Source organism: Lynx rufus, unplaced genomic scaffold, assembly GCF_022079265.1.
Source record: "Lynx rufus isolate CCGP_SWC_20201006 ecotype Redwood Valley unplaced genomic scaffold, mLynRuf1.p SCAF_13, whole genome shotgun sequence".
In the NCBI taxonomy this organism is placed as follows: domain Eukaryota; kingdom Metazoa; phylum Chordata; class Mammalia; order Carnivora; family Felidae; genus Lynx; species Lynx rufus.
Window position 1 is genome coordinate 18,708,957 of NW_025814827.1, and position 20,029 is coordinate 18,728,985.

Consider the following 20,029-nt stretch of genomic DNA (forward strand, 5'->3'; position numbering starts at 1 on the left):
AATACTTCATTTTAAAAACACATCTGAGGAGGGTATAATAAATGAGGGAGGAAATGAGAGATGTGTCAGTTCAACATAGGACAAAGCAAAAGTTGGACTAATGTTTAGTATGCTTCACTGGTCAAGGCAAGAATTGACACCCCAACAGAAAACAGCCATAAAACTCTGAAAGATGAAATCTGTTAACTTACTTGTTCTATGTACTGTGAAATTAATAAAAAGAAACCTCACTAAAGTGGACTGAGGATGCGAGAAGGGGTGGCTGGAAGGGGAGTCATACTAGTCAAAGTTAATTACAGGAAACTTTGTAAATTACGGTCTAAGTTCCATTGCTGCAAAAGGCAGGATTTAAATTAGGCCAAAGATTTCCTAGCCATTTCACCATCAATAAAACCTTTTATTATTTACTCCACCCCAAAACACTGAATTCCTATTTTGAAAGATTTTTGTCTCTTAAACTCTTTTTTTTATTAAATTATAATGAATATTTTTCCCTGTTAAAAAAGGAACAAAGCCATATGAATTTCATTCAGAAATTCTTTCTTTTTTTAGATTTTTAAAAAATCTTTAAGATTTTATTTTTTAATCTTTCTTATTTTTTAAATCTTTTTTAAGATTTTATTTTAAAATAATCTCTATACCCAGAGTGGGGCTTGAACTTACAACCCCAAGATCAAGAGTCACATGCTCTACTAAATGAGCCAGCTGGGTGCCCCTCATTCAGAATTTCTGATTAAAAGGGAAATGAAGCATTGCCATGCTGAGCTGAAATAATTCTAGTAAAAAAAAAAAAAACCCTGATGTTTCAGAGACCACGGATAATTTTACCTAATTTGTTAGATTTTTTGAAATATTTTACATCTTCTTATAGTACTATTTTTGAAGACCCAGAGCTGTGACTCACTGGTGGAGATGAGACCCACTGTCCATACCAATCTTAAACTGTATTTTTGTCATTGTATCTGTAAGTGGCATAATTAAAAGCTTAAAAGCCTCACATAAAATGAAAGGTTAATCCAAAAGGAAATCCAAAAACATAATTACAACTTCTCAGTTCCAAGCAGAGCCTGAATGCTTTATATTCTAATAACATTTATGTTAGCAAATGGAACATCTTTATGAGGGGTTAGTTATATATTTCTATTACCTAGTAATATTTTCATTTAAAACATTCTTTTAAAAAACTATGTAGTGTCTAGAACAAAATGGTAAAAATAAATAAATAAATAAATAAATAAATAAATAAATAAATAAATAAAAAGATAGATGGGTTGACATCTTACTAATAGGTGACAACTCTTACCTAACTTTGTCATTGTTCAATTGGCTCAATAACAATTTTGACTTCTCAGTAAAGTACAATTTGATCTACAGGCCAGACATTTTATATTTAATATAGCATCATCTGGAAAATAAAAGATTTTTGGCCATATCCTTCAAACAAACATGTAAGCCTCTAGAGAGATGGCTTTGTTATAATTTTAGCAAGCAACAGAAAGTTAAGGAGTCAGTGGGGAGCCCATCATAATTAAGTAGGCTGTGGCTCCTGCACTATTCTGCAATAAAGAATTTTGGGCCTGTGATTTGCTTCTTTGTGCCTTTTGGCTGGAGAATTTGTATATCAATAAAAGATTGTTATGTGGATTATAAACAAAGGTGGCTGTAATGGTTATGTAGGCTGGAAAGCTTACTAGGTACAATAGGAAAGTAAAGAATGAAAATTAGTTAGCAATACCATAACACCTTTACAGGTATGTGATCTTGAGAACACCTGTTTACCCTATCATTGGTTATTTTGGATTCCAATTACATATATATATATATATATATATGGCTCCAACTATTAGTGCTGCTAAAACTGGAATAAAGATCCTATGAATATAAGACTATCAAATGCTGAGACCTCACACGGATAACTGCAAACTCTAACATATCTAACAGAGGGAAAAACTAAGTCTGTATAACTGGAAAGAATTTCAGTGACCTTTGCCACTGAAAAGACTTCTCCTTTTCTGATAAAAAATTAGACATTTTCTTTTCCTCCCTGAAAAGCTTTTACCAAGTTTAAGCATACTAAACACTTATTATGTAGATGGTTAAAATATACCTAGTTCTTCTTGCAGTATGTTAAATTCATATTGCCCAGTATGTTTTTAAAATTCTTTTTTTAACATTTATTTATTATTGTGAGAGAGAGACAGAGCGTGAGTAGGGGAGGGGCAGAGGGAGAGGGAGACACAGAATCCGAAGCGGCTCCAGGCTCTGAGCTGTCAGCACAGAGCCCGACGCAGGGCTCTAACTCACGAACCGCTAGATCATGACCTAAGCCGAAGCTGGACACTTAACTGATTGAGCCACCCAGGCGCCCCTTGCCCAGTATGTTTTTTATGCCTTCTGAGTCAACTCAACTGAGCATGGCCCAGGATAAAGGAAAAGTCATGGCTATACTGTTTTTTTATTTGAGTTTGTTCATTTATTCAACAAATATACACTGAGCATCCATTATGCAGCAAGGTGCTACAGATAAAACAACATAAAGAAAGCCTCTGCCTTATCAAGTTTCTCCTGGGTGAGACAGAAAAATTATAGTATATCAGAGGGTAGTAAGTGTTATAGAGAAAAATACAGCAGGTTAGAAAAGAGGGAGTGACAGGGACATGTTGCCATTTTATTTAGAACAGTCAGGAAAGATCCCTAGTGATTGTTATGTGATCAAAGAAAAAAGTATGTGAGAAAACTGGCTATGTGGACACTAAAGGGAGGTATGCTCTGGCAGAGAAATGCAAAGGCCCTGAGGATTGATATCTTTAAGGAAAAGTAAAAGAGGGCAAGTGTGTGGCTAGATAGGTAAATTAATGGGATATGCTATCTGGGAAGTAGCAGGGGTCAGATCAGAAGGGTCTTGACAGTTATTTTAAGGATCTGGTTTTACAGTGGTAAGAAATGCTGTTGGGGATTTTGAACAGAAGAATATCATCTGATTTAGATTTTAAAAGGATCTTCCTGTGTTAAAAAAAAAAAGACTGAAGGAAAAGTGGAAGACTAGCTGGGAAGATGTTGCCATAACTCAGAAAAGGAATAAAAGTGGCCTGGTCAATGATGATATCAACAGGTGGTAACAAATGGTCTAATTTTTGAAGATAATTTTACTATGAGGAATTTAGTATGGGAAGATAACCAATATTTCATTTTTATGTCAGTGAAACTACAGCTTTTTCTCCCCCCTCCCCCCCTTTAGGAATAGGTTTCCTATATTCCGGTTTTCCATCTGTCACATAAAGATCAGGACCTTATATTGTTAATTGGGTTAATCCTAAGGCACTGTAGAGTAATGGCTGAATTGCCTGTAATTTACACCCCCCTCTTTTTTTTTTTTTTTTGCAAATTTACTCCTTTTTTTTTGCAAAACAGTTATTTTTGCAAAAATAACTCCTATTGTATGTAACTGGGAGTTAACTGCATAAATGTAGAGAAAAAAATAGGACAAATAATTCAGTTTCTTTACAAAGAAAAGAAGTTAACATATTTTTGATGATCTGAACAGCCAGAGTAGGAGGAAGTCGAAAAGTACAGCTTGGAGAAGGAAGTCATTAACAGATGATGTTCCCTATTATAGTTAACATAAAGTAATGGCTTTACAGTATTTATTTTTATCCTTTTAATTTAATTCGAAAAGCATTTCCTGGACGTGCCCAGAGGGCAACAATTACTCAACAGAAAAAAATTTCAAAATATTTATTTCCAAAGGTCAGACTTAGGTTTTGACTATAAGCATCATGAAGACAGGGTACACGGGTCCATGCTTTATTTATACTTAAATCTATAGGGCCTAAAAGAATTCTTCACTCATAATAAGTACTTGATATATAAATGGATTCATATTCCATTCACTGGAGATCTATTAAATGGAGCCCACTTTAGTGGGAAAGAGTTTCTAATTCTTATTCAAATTACTGGGTTTTAAAGGTGCATGGGTGGCTCAGTTGGTTGAGCATCAGACTCTTGATTTCGGCTCTGGTCAGGATCCCAGGGTCATGGGATTGAGTCCTGCTTTGGGCTCCATGCTGAGCATGGAGCATGCTTAACATTCTCTCTCTCTGGGGCACCTGGGTGGCTCAGTGGGTTAAGCGTCCAGTTTTTGATTTCCACTCAGGTCAGGATCTCACAGTTTGTGGGTTCCAGCCAGTGTTGAGCTCTGTGCTGACACTGCAGAGCCTGCTTGGGATTCTTTCTCTGCCCCTCTCCCCCTTGCATGCACGCCTGTGTGCACTCTCTTTCAAAAATAAGCAAACATTAAAAAAAAAGTTTTGGGGTACCCGAGTGGCTAAGTTGGTTGAGCGTCTGACTTCAGCTCAGGTCACGATCTCATGGTTGCTGAATTCCAGCCCTACATAGGGCTCTGCGCTGACAGGGTGGAGCCTGCTTGGGATTCTGTCTCCCTGTCTCTCTGCCCCTCCTGCACCTGTCCCCATCCCATCAAAATAAATAAATAAACTTTAAAAAATTCTTTAAAAAAAGTTTCTAGCTAATCTCTTTAAAAAAAAGATTCTCTGAAAAAAATTACTGGGTTTTAAAGTATGTCTTTGATGATGTTGAAAAAAATAATTTGATTTCAAATAATATCAAGTTTTATAGTTTAAAAAATTAATTATCAAGCACAAGTCAGAAAATTGACAAGGGTTTTAATACTTATTTCTTATTGATACTAGTCATCATAAAGCTAAAGAGGGAATTAAATAAGAACCATAAATATTCACTTAAATTTATAGAGGTTAACATCGATTGAGAAAATGATTTTTCTAGTCATGAGATGGAGGATTAAGTTTCATATGAAGCTTTCATGTTTATAGAGTGCTTATGCTTCAACAGAATTTGTTTCACAATCACATTTGGGTTGCAGTTCATTCTCAAGCTGCTAGAAACAACCTTTAAGCTTTGGGTTCTATGAGAAAGCTGGACCAGGATAAAAGATGATGAGTGGGCACGGAGATATACGTACGGTTAAGTAAAATATTACTGTAGGACTGCCTATATCAAAATAAATTTATTTAAATACTTTAAACCCAATTGTTTCAAATAATCAGTTACTAATATATCAATTCATGGACTTACTTTTGAAGTCATAAACTCTCCTGCATACTACCTAATCTAACATTTAAATCTAGAAAAATTGTGACACTGTACCCCCCACTTTATACATTGAGGCTCCTCCATTATCACAGTCAGAATAAAGCAAATAAAGGTTCTGGGAAGTTTCTGCCAATACAATAAACTCTGGCCCAGTGCCTGGAACCTTAAGAAAATGAAGAAGGGACTAATGAATATCAGGTAATGACTCTAAAAAGCCCCACAAATAACCAGGGAAGAGGCCTAAAAAATGACTAATTTTATTTCACTTTGGGTCTGTTTTTCACAGGGACTATATTATGAAAGTAAGAATGTATTTACTTTAAAGCATATAACTTGTGTTGCCTAATGCAGGAGTTGGCAAATTATGGGTATGGGTCATCTAGCTCACCGTTTGATCTTACAAATAAAGTTTTATTGAAACACAGTCATGTCCATTTATGTATCATCTGGGGCTTCTTTCATGTTCTGGTAGCAGAGCTGCATAGTTGTTACAGAGAACATCTGGCCCACAAAGCTGAACACATTTACTACACAACCCTTTACACAAAAAGTCTGCTGACTCCTGGTCAAGCACACTGAGGAAGAGTCGACATATAGGTTATTAACAAAAAAGTAAGCAGGTTCTAGAAAATTTTCCAGAAACATAATTTCTAGAATCACACTATTTTTGAACACATAAAATGTTGGCATATTATAGATATGTTGGATTGAATACATATTACAGATATGTATTCAAATAATTAAAGAAGATAAAAGACAAGATCTTTGGGGCATCTACATGGCTCAGTCAGTTAAGTGTCTGTCTGACTCTTCATTTCGGCTCAGGCCATGATCTCACAGTTCGTGAGTTCAAGCCCCACATCAGGCTCTGCACAGATGGCGCGGAGCCTGCTTGGGATCTTCTCTCCACCCCCCCCCTCTCTGTTCCTATGCCACTTGTGCGCACGCTCTCTCTCTCTCTCTCTCTCTCGCTCTCTCTCTCAAAATAAATAAACATTAAAAAAAAGACAAAAACTTTAAATGACCAACACATTAAAATTTGTTTAAAATCTATTCAATAAAAACACAAAGGAGAAATCAGAAAGTACCTTTGGATTAGCAGTGCTTTTAAAACGCTTATAAACCTAACTAGGTACTTATCTATATAGCATACATTACAGACCTTGAAATTAGATACTATACAAGTATAGTAAGTGACTTTTCAAAGTGAAATCACTACTGGTTAAGCAAAGGGAGTATCAGATATGGCAAATTTCATGTCACCAAATTACTTAGGATATAATTGTCTTCCCTAACTGAGAATGAAATCCAGAGTCCTCAACATCCTCAGTGATAAAACCTGGAATTTCTTTATTTATCCTATAGTTATCCTTTCCTATACTTGCAAAAATAATCCTCAACTGCATTAGGTTAAAACAACAGTAAAACCCTTTCATGATTATACTGATGCTGAATACCTTAACATTGGGCTTAAACTCTAAAAGCATTCACAGAATTCAGCCACCACATAACCTTTAAAAACTAGACAAGTTACACACACAAACACACATTGGGTCTTATCCTATGTCTGCTTTAAGTCTTAAAGATCTGAAACACCAGCAACTGAAGAGTTCAATAAACCTTAAAAGCCAACTCTGAAATTCAGATGTTCTTTCTCTTTGAAAAAAATAGGAGAGGTCAGAAAATAACAAATATCGCTGTGGTTGTACAGTCACATCAGTACAAACAACTGGATATACAGGACTTACTCACCAGTTACTTTTCCTTCTGTTTTTTGACTTTATTTTTTTTTTTTTTAATTTTTTTTTTTCAACGTTTATTTATTTTTGGGACAGAGAGAGACAGAGCATGAACGGGGGAGGGGCAGAGAGAGAGGGAGACACAGAATCGGAAACAGGCTCCAGGCTCCGAGCCATCAGCCCAGAGCCTGAAGCGGGGCTCGAACTCCCGGACGGCGAGATCGTGACCTGGCTGAAGTCGGACGCTTAACCGACTGCGCCACCCAGGCGCCCCTGTTTTTTGACTTTAAAATAAGATCAAAGACATTACTGGCTCCTCACAAAAATGAACATCTTAAAACTATGGATTCAAAACCTTTTATCTACACTGATACAATTCTGACACTGTTCTGAACAGTAGTTACTGTCAGCATAAATGGTGGCTATTTCTTATTAATGTATGAAGAAAATCTTTCATTCAATGACCAAACTGAATATAAGTTTGGAATGGATTGTAGAACCATTCCCTTTATATACTAAGATGTTTCTGTAAAATACTAAGATGTTTCTGACCTATAAAGTCAGAGAAGGAATCGGCCACTTTGGAAATTTTATATTGCAGTGACTTTCAAACAGAGACCGCTTATTTAACAGCCAGAAATAAGAAACTCTTAAGTACCTACAGTTGTTGTGTGCCCTCTAAGCTTGTCTGCCAAAGGAGCTAAGCTAATACCTATTCCAACTTAAGTTCAAGAACTGGAGGGTTCACTCATGAAGTTAAGCTGAAGCTGGTGCTGCGTGTAAATACTGTTTGTTCCAGAAGCCCTAGGATTCCTGCTAGTCTTAAAGCCCTATAATTATAATTGTCTACAATCACTCTGTTATTTTAGCTTCCTAGTGACTTGCATAGGACACTCCCTTTGAGAGTATTCTACTTGCTGCTCATCTTGCTTGCTATTTTTGTGGATAAACTGGAGAGAACAGTTTCTCTATGATTCTAACCCCTGACCTTTTCCTAACAGGCTCAGCTCACCAGTAATCTCTTAGATGATAGTTTTCCAAGTTACTCATTTTTGCCATTCTATATTTATTTCTGCAGAAATATAGAAACTTGTATTTGTCCTCTCTTTCCTATTTAAAAAAAAAATCTTCCATTTAGTCACCCTCAAGATTTTATATTCTGACCTTCTCTATTTAATATTCAGACCAAATTTTATATAGTATACATGAAAATGCTAGATCATTGGACATGTTTTAGTGGCCTTTGTGGTTCGGGAACATGTCAGGATATCTACAGTTATCTCAAGGGCTGCCTCTGAAATTTCAAATTTACTACTAAAAATAACTCAAAATCAACATTAATTTTTAAAAAGTCATTCCCAACAACATAAAATCCCATAAAAATTTTGGGAGAAAGAAGGCATAATTCCTGAACTACAGCCAATTACCAAATGAAAGGCTACAGAACTCTGCCTATCTGCAGCAAAACAAGAAAAGGTGGATTCTAAGCTGCTTTGATTTATCTCAGACTCCAAGTTCCTTACGGGGGTAAGAGCGAAAAAAGAAAACAAAACAAAACAAAGCAAAACAAAACAAATTTGATGCCTGCCTGGGGTGGTAAATACACTTTGAGAGCTTAACTAAAAAGCAAAGAAATTATGTGATAAACCATAATAGCTTTTGTGGGGAAAATATATACATACTCAAAAACAAAGGACAAAGGACAGCGTAGCATTTGATTAAGAAACAGACTGTGTCATCAGCCTACGTATGGGACTATAAGCCAGTTATATTCAAAATGAATAATGAATACATGCCATGTTCAAAAAGATATTAAAATTTGATGTTCAGAAGATGTTTTCAAATGCTACTGAACAAGAACAAAACTTTAGGAAGAATTTGGGTCTCAAAAAGCCATTTGGATTTTTTTCTGGTGATAAAAATCTTGAAAGTGTCTTGCTTCTTATTTCAGAATTCTGCATCTTCTGCAGTATATTAAAAAAATTATCTATGTCTGAAAATACTAACACCAAATTAAAAAATAGATACTAAAGAACAAAGAAATTTCTTTACATCTGAGAAATGCTTCAGAGGGACATAAAGATAAAGATGTTAAACAAATGATAAAAATAGGTATAGGTTTCTGATAATTCAGAAAACAAAAATAATTAAATTAATTAAAATTTAATAAATTAAATTAAATTAAAAAAACCAAAAATAATGAATTCTAGGTAGCAGAATTTTGTCAAACTTTCTCTCCTTTTGAAGGTTCCTTTTCTGAAAATAAATGATCTCTAAACAACAAGAGCAGTTACCATTTACCACTCATGTCAAGCATATATATTATATATGCAAGTCTAGGTAGCATAATACTTTGTATCTTTTAGTCTAACATTTATCTCTCCTTATGTTTTTAAACCCTTGCTTGCTTTCCAGCAAAATTTGGTAAAAATGAAATGCTAAAGTTATTCAAATTTCAAGCTGTACTGGTAAGAACTAGAAAAAATAAAGAACCTTTATTGAGTGTCTATTATATGCTGGACACGTGTTAGGCACAGGATACCTACACATTAATATTTTAGATAGGCATTATCTCCTTTTTTACAAATAGAAACTTGGCGATTTAGACAACTTAAAAGCAAGTTATCCAAGGTTTTAAAATAAAAAGCAGCTGAGGCCAGATAAAACCCATGATCTGCTGGACTGGAAAGTCTGTGCTTTTCTACATCATCCTTTCAGATGCTGATAGGTTCCTTAAAGGAACGAAGCCAATTAAAAATAAATTTGATCAACAAAAATGTAATTGACAGAATAAACTATGGTTTAAATTTAATATACTGAACAGGATAGGATGTTTTATGAGTAAACCAAGATATGTAATATGTTTTAACATTCAGAATAAACAGAAAATGGTCTTTGATATTAAATTAGATAGTAATCTTGGCTTTATGTGTGATCTTGGGCAAGTTACTTAATATCTGAGCCTCAATTTCCTCATTTTTAAAATTTTTTTTTTTAACACTTATTTATTTTTGAGACAGAGCATGAATGGGGGAAGGACAGAGAGAGAGGGAGACACAGAAACGGAGGCAGGATCCAGGCTCTGAGCCATCAGCCCAGAGCCCGACACGGGGCTTGAACTCACGGACCGCGAGATCGTGACCTGAGCTGAAGTCGGACGCTTAACCGACTGAGCCACCCAGGCGCCCCAATTTCCTCATTTTTAAGACGAGTGTATTTAGTTATCTTAAAGAGGTGTGGTGCAAAGATTAAAGATTAAGATAATACAGATAATGGTTAACATAGATCCTCATACATGTAAGTCCTGCACGTCTAACAGAGTGGGGCTGTAAGGGATGTTAACAAATACACGACAAATGTTTCAATTTTTTTTCAAAAATTACTAGGCTAAAACCACAACTGCCCCCTACCACTATCCAGTTCTTCACAATCTCCTTAAATGTTGTATCTTAGTACAAATCTGATACAGATAAAAAACAACTGGTATACACATAAGAACAAAGTTGGGGGCTAAGAGAATGGGAGAGGAGGTTCAGGAGCCCTAAAAAAGGAGGAAAACACCCCACAAAGTCAAAGTCCCATGCCTTCTGAAAGTCTCCCAGATAAACCTTAACAATCACAAATGCCACCTATTATTTATCAGCCAGGATACTTTAGGACTTTATCTAGCATAGACTGTTATGACAGTTTATAACTTTTCATATCAGAAGTGATTTTATATGTTCCCCAGTCCTCCTCTGGAGTGGGAAAGTGGGTCTGCCAGAGGAAAAGTTGTATTTGGTATAGAATACAGTAATGCTGTACTTCTAGATGTGTCCTGAACATGTGTTTATTTTTTTTAGGTCTATGCCTTTTACCTGTCTGTTCATTCTCCCTCCTAACAGAAGAATTGCTACTCATCTTACCAAACACAGCTCAAATGTCAACTCATGAAGCCATCAGTGCTTCCCAAGGTAGGGTTCATTCTACTTACCCTATGTTTCCAGAGTCTTTGGGATACAGCTTTACTTGCCTCACTGCAATATAATTAATCACTGAATGCTTGTATCTCATACTATATGGGAAGTTCCCTGAAGGTAATGATGGTGTGTGTCTATGTTAGACTTTTCAATATCTAAGCATCATTCTAATGTTACTGCTACAGGTCTACTTTGTCCAATATTTCAACCTATGTAGAAAAGCAAGTGGAAAATTTAATGTGCTTAAGGACATCACTTTATTTATTTATTTATTTATTTATTTTTATCAGTGGGAAGAAAGCTATGCCCACTGTGCTTTTTGATTATGTATTGGGTATATCAGTTTTAAAACCATAAGTACTTAGCATTTTTACACCTGAAAGGAACTTCAGATTTCCCACTTCAGATTTTCTAAGGACTGACAAGTCCAGGGTCATACAAATAATCACTAACTGAGCCAGCACATTTGAGCAGATCATTCTCTTAACCTTACTAATCATGCTGCTTTAATGTTGCCAACAAACACTTACTGGATCTTAATCCACAGACAGGAATTACCATTCAGTTGTTATGCAGAGAGGAATACAAGAGCTGAGGTTTGTGCTTATGAAACCTAAAATTGTATCATGGTTCACAAAAAGAAAAGACCAATGCTCTGTGGTCAAATGTATAGATTATTAATGTTTTGCATGTTAAGTAACTCTGCCTCTGGTTTTCTGCAGCAGTATGAGCAGTACAATATTAACCTAGCTCTTCTACTGTTTCTTTAGTAAAAAGGTAACATGTATTTTTTTTTTTTAATTTTTTTTTTTCAACGTTTATTTATTTTTGGGACAGAGAGAGACAGAGCATGAACGGGGGAGGGGCAGAGAGAGAGGGAGACACAGAATCGGAAGCAGGCTCCAGGCTCTGAGCCATCAGCCCAGAGCCTGACGCGGGGCTCGAACTCACGGACCGCGAGATCGTGACCTGGCTGAAGTCGGACGCTTAACCGACTGCGCCACCCAGGCGCCCCGGTAACATGTATTTTAAAGATGATTAAAGATATTTTGGATAAACAGCAAACTGTGAAATCTGAGATGTTACTGTCAAGTTTCTAGTTTGGTTTAGTAAGTATAATATTCAAATGATCATGAAATAAAATATACACAGTCCACTTTCATTTTTATACCTTTTTACAATTTACATTGTTAAGGTCTATACATTACATTTATTTCAATAAAAGGATTCCAATAGAAAACTGTAACTTTAAATTCCCATTTGCTTTAGATACTGAAAAGGTAAATAGTGTAACCATAAGTATTCCCAAAAGTTTATTATTTTGGGAATATTTATCAAAGTATCTTAAAAAATTTTTTTTAAATGTTTATTTATTTTTGAGTGAGAGAGACAGAGAGAGAGAGAGACAGTATGTGAGCAGGGGAGGGGCAGAAGAGAGAGGCAGACACAGAATCTGAAGCAGGTTCCAGGCTCTGAGCTGTCAGCACAGAGCTTGACATGGGGCCTGAACTCAGAACCGTGAGATCATGACCTGAGCCGAAGTCGAGTGCTCAACCGACTGAGCCCCAAAGTATCTATTTTTAAAGTTAAAAAAAAAAATTCTCTTTAAAAAACTTAAGATTTCAACATAGCATTTAATTTAAAATATACTTTCATTAATTAAAATGCATTTATTCTTTATATATGCTTAATGACATTCAAAATGTTTAAATACTACTTTCATCATGGTTTCTGAGTAGCGTGTATTTGATGCTGATATTAAATATAGAATTGAAAACACTGACTTCTATTCTGTTCTGTATAAATATCTAATAAATCCTGAGTAAGGTAATTGGTAACACACTACATAATTAGGCCTGGCTTATAAAATTTTCTAATGGTTCTCAAAGAAATTAAAGTTCAGAATTCAGTGGCTTTCCCCTTCTCTGTGGCTAGTCCTGACACATGAAACAATACAGAGAACTACCTCCAAGTAGTGAACGATGTTATGATTAGGACTGGAAGAAATTCCCGTTACCTCCAGTGTCTATTCTTTTTCCAGACTGCTCTAGTTTGCCCTTTTGTTTTAAACATGAAAAAACTATGAAACACTGAAAATATACTGTTTCTTAAAATCAGTGTTAGGCTAAGAAGAAATGAGATGAATTTTTCATTTCCAAACCTTGTATTTTTTTTCACCTGTGTAGTCCTGGTAAATATTAATATGTAATTTAATTTTTATTACTTTCATAGAATTATGCCAATAAATTACAAGAAAATTGCACAGTTACATGTTTTAGCAGTTCTGTCAGTTTTAAATATGATTTCTGTTAATCTAGCAGAAATCATCTGTTATACTGTTGAACCACCTACCCCTCCACAGCATACAACTGTTAAAATGTAAATTACCCAACTATTTTTAGCTGTTGTTGAAAAAAAATTCCTGTCTTCGGGAATAATGATTTGAGGCATTGTGTTCATTTTGTTTATCAAGCAGCTATTCAGCCTCTAGTGGGCCCAAGTGCTTATGCAAGCAAAAGCTTTTAAGAATGCCTGCAGCTGCAATCCAACCTTCCAGGTAGGCTGCAGGTTCAGAGCACAGCTGCCCTAGGCTGCATAAAACTCAGTCCATCTGGAACTGAGTTTCAAAGGATTTCAAATCTGAGTTTTCATGTATCACACGGAAGAGAAGGCAGGGGGAAGAACACAGGAAAGAAGGAAGGCAAACAACCAAAAAGATGATATCTCTACTTCAGCCTTAATAAAAAATAAAGCTCAGACCCATGCTGCTCCTTCTAGATTACTACTTGCCAAGCCGGATATTCCATTCAGTGTATACTTCGATGAGCTGTGACTCATCCAGCAGCACCTGCGCCCATGTGTTAAGTACTGCCAAATAAAAGCCCAACATCCATTTACACAACAAAGAGATGTACCCTACAAGGCATGGGGCCTCAGTCCAAAAGCCCCACTCCCCATTTGTTCAAAGCAAAGGGAGAGAGGAAAAAGATTTCCCTTCTCACACCAGAGATTTTTAAATGTAGGTGGATTTATGATGTAGGTTCATTTACAAATACTTTCACTCTTTAGAAGAATAAAATATATTTAATAGCACAAACACCCCTACAGTATTAGATTATCACGGCCATTAATGACTGTTCACCAAACCTTTCCAACCTCCTTCATGCAAGCTCTTTATTCTCAAAGGATACATTTTTTGAGCAAAGAGGGATCAACAAACTAGTTGCTTGAAAGCTTTCCTGATGCTAGGCTGAAGTTAGGAAAGGCTTAATGAAGGCTTTAAAATCCACAAGGGCTTCACAATGAACATCTGACTCGGTGATTTATGCATATTAATAACTTCAGTCCTACTGAGGCAAGCTGAGCCGAACATGTCCTCCGAATCTTAATGTCTTTAGCTCCACTGGGATTATTACAAATGTAAATTTCTAAGATTCTCAGCTATTAATCTCTGTCTGTCCTCCTGTTCAGCAACATAATGACTAATTAAACATCAAAAGACCTGTACAGGAGATCTTCTTTGACAGCTACCGGCCCAGTCCTCTTCCCAAGAGGGGAATTCAAATGACAGGGACATGGAGTAACAGCATATGAGTAAGCTACAAATTACTGCAGAGAAATCTAAAAACCTAACATTAAATGTGGATTTATCTCAATCAATGATTCTGTTGAACAGTGAACAGTTACTATGCGAAGTGTGCCTGCTGACACCAATCAAATAATCCTTACAGCCAGCAAATACTGAATAGCTGAAATCAGTTTACCACAAAGTCAAAAAAATGGGTACTTACTGAAGAAGGCAAACCAGGAGGCACCTTTCTGACTTTCTTTGCTTGCAAAGGATCTGCATATGGAAAACAATGTATTTCATCAGCATTTATATTAGAAAACATCAGACTTCAGGTAAATAGGAAAGAGTTTTCCCTTCTAGCGCTTTTCTGGCTTTCCAATATTTAGGAATAAGCAAGGGAATATAAAGATGAGGGCTTCATTCTTTCTAACTGGTTCCTGGGCAAAACAATTCTCCTAATGAAGTGATATATTCTGAAACACATATCCCATAAGCTTAGGAAGATGAAAGCAAAGCAAAACAGGAAAGAAAATAACAAACCAAAAAGCATGTGTAAGGGAAGGGAATTAACATTTCTTAGGTACCCATTTAGGTGCCAGGCTCCACACTGGGCACTGTCATTTGCAGAGGGGCATCTGGTATAACAGGTCACTTTAATAGTAAAACTGTGTAACAAATTTAGTATCCATATCACATTAAGAGTTAGGTTTAAAAGCATAGTCAACAAACTGAAAGTTAATGCTATGCTACAACTATGTTAAAAATTTGAAATAAAATTTAATAAATGAAAAATTATGGTTGAAATTATGTCAGAGAAATGCTACATAAACTATTACATACAGGCACTGTCATATACAATGTCATCCAGGATTCTGTAAGAACATCCACTGTTTGACAATGTGTGGTTGCAGCCCCTGGGTGGCCCAGCGGGTTAAGCCTCCGACTTTGGCTCAGGTCATGATCTTGCAGTTTGTAAGTTTGAGCCCCAGGTCCAACTCTGCACTGATAGCTCTGAGCCTGGAGTCCGATTCAGATTCTGTCTCTCCCTCTCTCTCAGCCCCTCCCCTGCTTGCACTGTTTCTCTCTCCCCTTCTCTCTCAAAAATAAATAAGCATTAAAAAAAAACCCCACAGTGTGTGGTTGAAACTTCAAATTCAGCACTGATTATTGTGTCATTTATCTTGGATGGATGTTTCTTTATAAGACTTAAATAATTTATTGATATAAATGAGAAAATGAGTATTTTCAGATACCCAACCAGCCTCACTTGGTATTTCGATTTTACTTATCTGTAAAACTTAAGATTTAAAACTTGTCCATCTTATTTACTGTAAAAAAAAAAAGGTGGTAAGTACAGTTTTCCAATCTTACACAAATAATGGATGAAACTCAGGATTTTTCAGAAGCGTTCACTATTAAGAAGGCTGATGTAAAGTATACTATTTTTGCAAACTGTAAAAATGAGAATTAAACAAGCATGATATTTTCCTGGGTCATAAATGATACGACATAATAAGACACACGGTTGTTTAAGAAAGAATGAAATTCATTTAAATTAGGGCTGGGAATCTTTACAGTGACTATTCCAGGAAGCTGCAAAGCTAAGAAAGCAACTTTATAAGCATGTGTAGCATGTGGAAAAAATTTATACAATACAAAGGGGGGAAAAGCATTCATTACCATCTAAGTCCCTACACCAAGAGGCAGCCTATATTTCCTTGAAACAAAAGTGCCAAAGATAAACAACATCTGGCACACTCTGTATTTATAAAACTTAGAAGCAAATTTTTTTGTTCTTTGTGAGGCTTTTCTAGAACTCAACTCTTTACAACTAATAAAAACAGCATCCCTTGAGCAAAACTCATACTCCATGCCGAGAGAGTCAACTGAACCGCTCCTGTCAGTGGGGAGCTCATCAATCTATTTTGGATTAATTACCACCAGAAGATGTTGCTATTTAGTTTAGGACAGTTTTTTCTTCCAATGTGAATATAAATTTTTCTTTTATATTTTTATCTCACCATTGGCTGTCACTACACAATTACTTGTATAATGTCGTATTTAAAATCATGAGTTCGGGATTCATAGTTCACTTCTGAGGGGTTGCAAACTGTAACAGTTAAGAGAGTAAGCTGGCTGGATTCAAATTTCAGCTGCACCACACAGCAGCTATGTGAACGTGGGCAAATTACTTTTACCCTCTTTGAGCTTCAGCTGCTAAGATGTGAAAAGGGAATACTACCTTTTAGAGTTATTGTAATAAAGATAATACAGAAAGATGTTCAGGACAGTGTGTAACAGAGAGTGACAATAAATTTTAGCTGTTATGATTAGTTTATATTAAATTCTGTGGCAAAGTGTTTATAAATTAAATAGCTAGATGCTGTTTTGCAAAATGCTGATTTCCTAAAGCATCTAACTAGCTTGAGAAGATGCTGAGGTGGGTGTAGATGATCTCTGAAGTCCTTTCAACTCTGAGATTTTAGGAATAACTGCAACGCCAAGAAAGGGTGGCTGAGTGAGAAATAAAAATGAAGAATGGAATGACAATAATGATAAATGTTATTCATATAGGAAATGAGTGGGCCTCCCTGGGTACCAAGCCTCAGCTCAGTTGCTTAGCTTCCTGAACTTTTAGTAATAGTATATTGGTCCATATTAATACTTTTTGTTACAGTATGTGCTCACATAACATACTAACAAGATACTTCTCGAGAGTGACACTGACACATCTAGACTCATGAATGTTCCTACCCTAACTCATCTGATAGGAAACAAAAGTCATAAAGATGGAGGAAAGATGCTTTACAATTTATCATTTCTTTAGTAACAAACAGTATACTGGTCTAAATCATCTGGGCTTACTTCATCAATACATATACTAAATCACCCATAATGCTGAGAGGGGGGCACATCTAGTCAGAGCTCTCTATTCCAAACATAACCATCTTTGCCCTTTTATACCTTCAAGCATACTCTAGACCCATGGACTAGGGCTATTACACAAAACTCTAGGTTTGACAGAAGGTAGATACATGAATTGAAAGCAGTCAACAAGTATTTGTGGAATAAATAACTATGGCATAGTTTCTTTTAGTGGGCTATATTTATTTCAAAAGCTGCCATTATCTTTGATTATAAACAGCCTGTACAACTTCAATTTTCTTTTTAAAAAAAAATTTTTTTTTTCAACGTTTATTTATTTTTGGGACAGAGAGAGACAGAGCATGAATGGGGGAGGGGCAGAGAGAGAGGGAGACACAGAATCGGAAACAGGCTCCAGGCTCCGAGCCATCAGCCCAGAGCCCGACGCGGGGCTCGAACTCACGGACCGCGAGATCGTGACCTGGCTGAAGTCGGACGCTTAACCGACTGCGCCACCCAGGCGCCCTTCAATTTTCTTGTACAAAGGATTCCCTGGTAGGAATCACCAAAAATACCCACATTTAAACACTGCTTGGGTAAGGTGTTAAGAGTATACCTGAGGCTTGCTGCAGCAGCAACACAAAACAGACTGGCCTGGTTAGGCTATGTACAAGACATAAAGAAGGGAGCTAAAGAAAATGAGAGTTCAAAATTTAATAGGTGCAGAGTTTCCTATTGAGGTGATGTTTTGAAAGGAGAGCGAGATGACAGCTGCACAGCACTATGAATGTACTAAATATCATTGAATTGTGAATTTTAATATGATTGATTTTATCTCAACTTTTAAAAAATTGGGGAGTAGAAGCAACTAATATGCAAAAAATATTGGACGTGGAGTCAGAAAATCTTAATTTTATCCTGGGGAAACCACCTACTAATTATATGAATGTGTCCTCCTGAGCCTCAGTTTATGTTAAATATAGTATTACATCTACTGACTAGCAGGTCTGTTATACTAATGAGATGAGAAAGTATATAAAACCACTTTGTAAACTGTTCAGCATTATTATCAATCTTAGTAAAAAATAAGGTGTTAATATTAGCACGTAACATTTTTATTATAATAGGAAAAACCAGTCCCATTTTCACTATTTAGTTCCTCTTATGGTGACCAAACAAGAGTACTGAATTGATTTTTTATTAAGTATCTAACAGATACAACATTTTATGCAAATAATCTCTACTATCAACATGATACCTAAGAAACCAAATTTCTTCTAAATAAAAGTACAGCCAGAAGTAAAGACTAAGGGGTTAAACAAAAAAAAAAAAACATTTGTTAAGACAGGGTTTGTTGTACAACGCACGCTTACCAAGTGCTGCAGAGTCATGGAGTGGTCTTCTCCTGGAACTTGTAGCAGAGAACGAGTAGTATGGTGTTCCAGGTTTTCCTGAAGAAGACAGCTGTGCTGGGCTTCCAAGCCCTAGATCTTGTCTCAGGAGACTAGACTATAAAACAAAGCCAAGGAAACAAGTTATTTTCCCACTGATACCAACTCAAATGGGAAAATGTCACCACTTCTGAGTTATTCAAATGGTTATTCAGAGGATGCTAATGCCTTCAACAATGCCTTGAATTAGATGCATCTAATAAATATTTGAACGATGGTTTATTAGAACATTGGCTTAAACCTACATTTCCTCGGGGCGCGTGGAGTGGCTCAGTCAGTTAAGCATCCAACCTCGGCTCAGGTCATGATCTCACGGTTTGTGAGTCTGATCCCTGCATCCAGCTCTGCGCCGAAAGCTCCAAGCCTGCTTCGGATTCTGTCTCCCTCTCTCTCTCTGCACCTCCCCTGCTCTCTCTCTCTCTTTCAAAAATAAACATTAAAAAAATAAACTTACATGTTCTCTCTTTCCTCATCCTCATGTTACTTAATTCCTAGTAATTATGTAGATCTAAACAATCTTAAGGTTGAAATACACTTTAGTTACTATGTTGTTTCACCCTTTAATCATCAAGAAGACTTCTGAAAAATGACCACCAAGTCTTTGCTTGAATGCTTTCATGACCATACAAGGCAGTCAATTCTGTTCTTTCTTCTTTTTTTTCTTTTAGGATAGTTTTCATTGTTTAAAGACTGCCAATATTTTCAAGACAAGCCATTCCTGTGTCCTTCAACTGTGCTTCATGACATGGGGGTTTGAATGTAATCCTCATCATCTCTGACATAAGACCTCTGGATTTATTTTCAGTTTGTCAAACTGTCTTGTAAAATGGAATGGATGACAATGCCCCAGATGTGACCTGATTAGTGCAGAGTCATTTTCAACACTACATTTAAACAACCCATTTGTGCTAGCTCATATTAAGAGGTTAGGAGTGATCACACGCTGTTACTCTTTATTGCATATGTTGCTATTAAGTCTTGTCCCTCCAATGGTTACCTTTTTCAGTTGTGTTTTTTAGTTCCAAGTACAACAGTTAACATTTACCTGATCAAATTAATCTCGTTATATTTTATCATTTCTATCTGTTTTAGATTCTGAGTCTGTTAACCAATGCATTTGCTAGCCTTTTTAGTACTGGGGCATAAAAAATGGGACCAAAAGAAGACATGAGGATGACAAGCCTGAGGAGATCCCTAAGGTATGCTACAATGGCATGAAACTTTATCAAGTGCTTCACTGAAACCTAGAGATTCAGCAGCCCTGACCTACTAAACCAGTGACCCTATCATAAAGCAAATGAAGTTAACTTGGCA

General features: G+C 36.2%; 1 protein-coding gene across 3 annotated transcripts in view; it reads right to left on the reverse strand.

Moving 5' to 3' along the window:
• TCF12 (transcription factor 12) overlaps nt 1-20,029 on the reverse strand; it is a 381,102-nt gene that overhangs the window by 67,958 nt on the left and 293,115 nt on the right. For all 3 annotated transcript variants that reach the window (XM_047075064.1, XM_047075063.1, XM_047075062.1), the window contains exons 7-8: nt 18,638-18,773; nt 14,620-14,672 (exon numbers count right to left, since the gene is read on the reverse strand). In XM_047075064.1, coding sequence (XP_046931020.1) covers nt 14,620-14,672; nt 18,638-18,773 — 189 coding nt within the window. The remainder of the gene's footprint in view (nt 1-14,619; nt 14,673-18,637; nt 18,774-20,029) is intronic.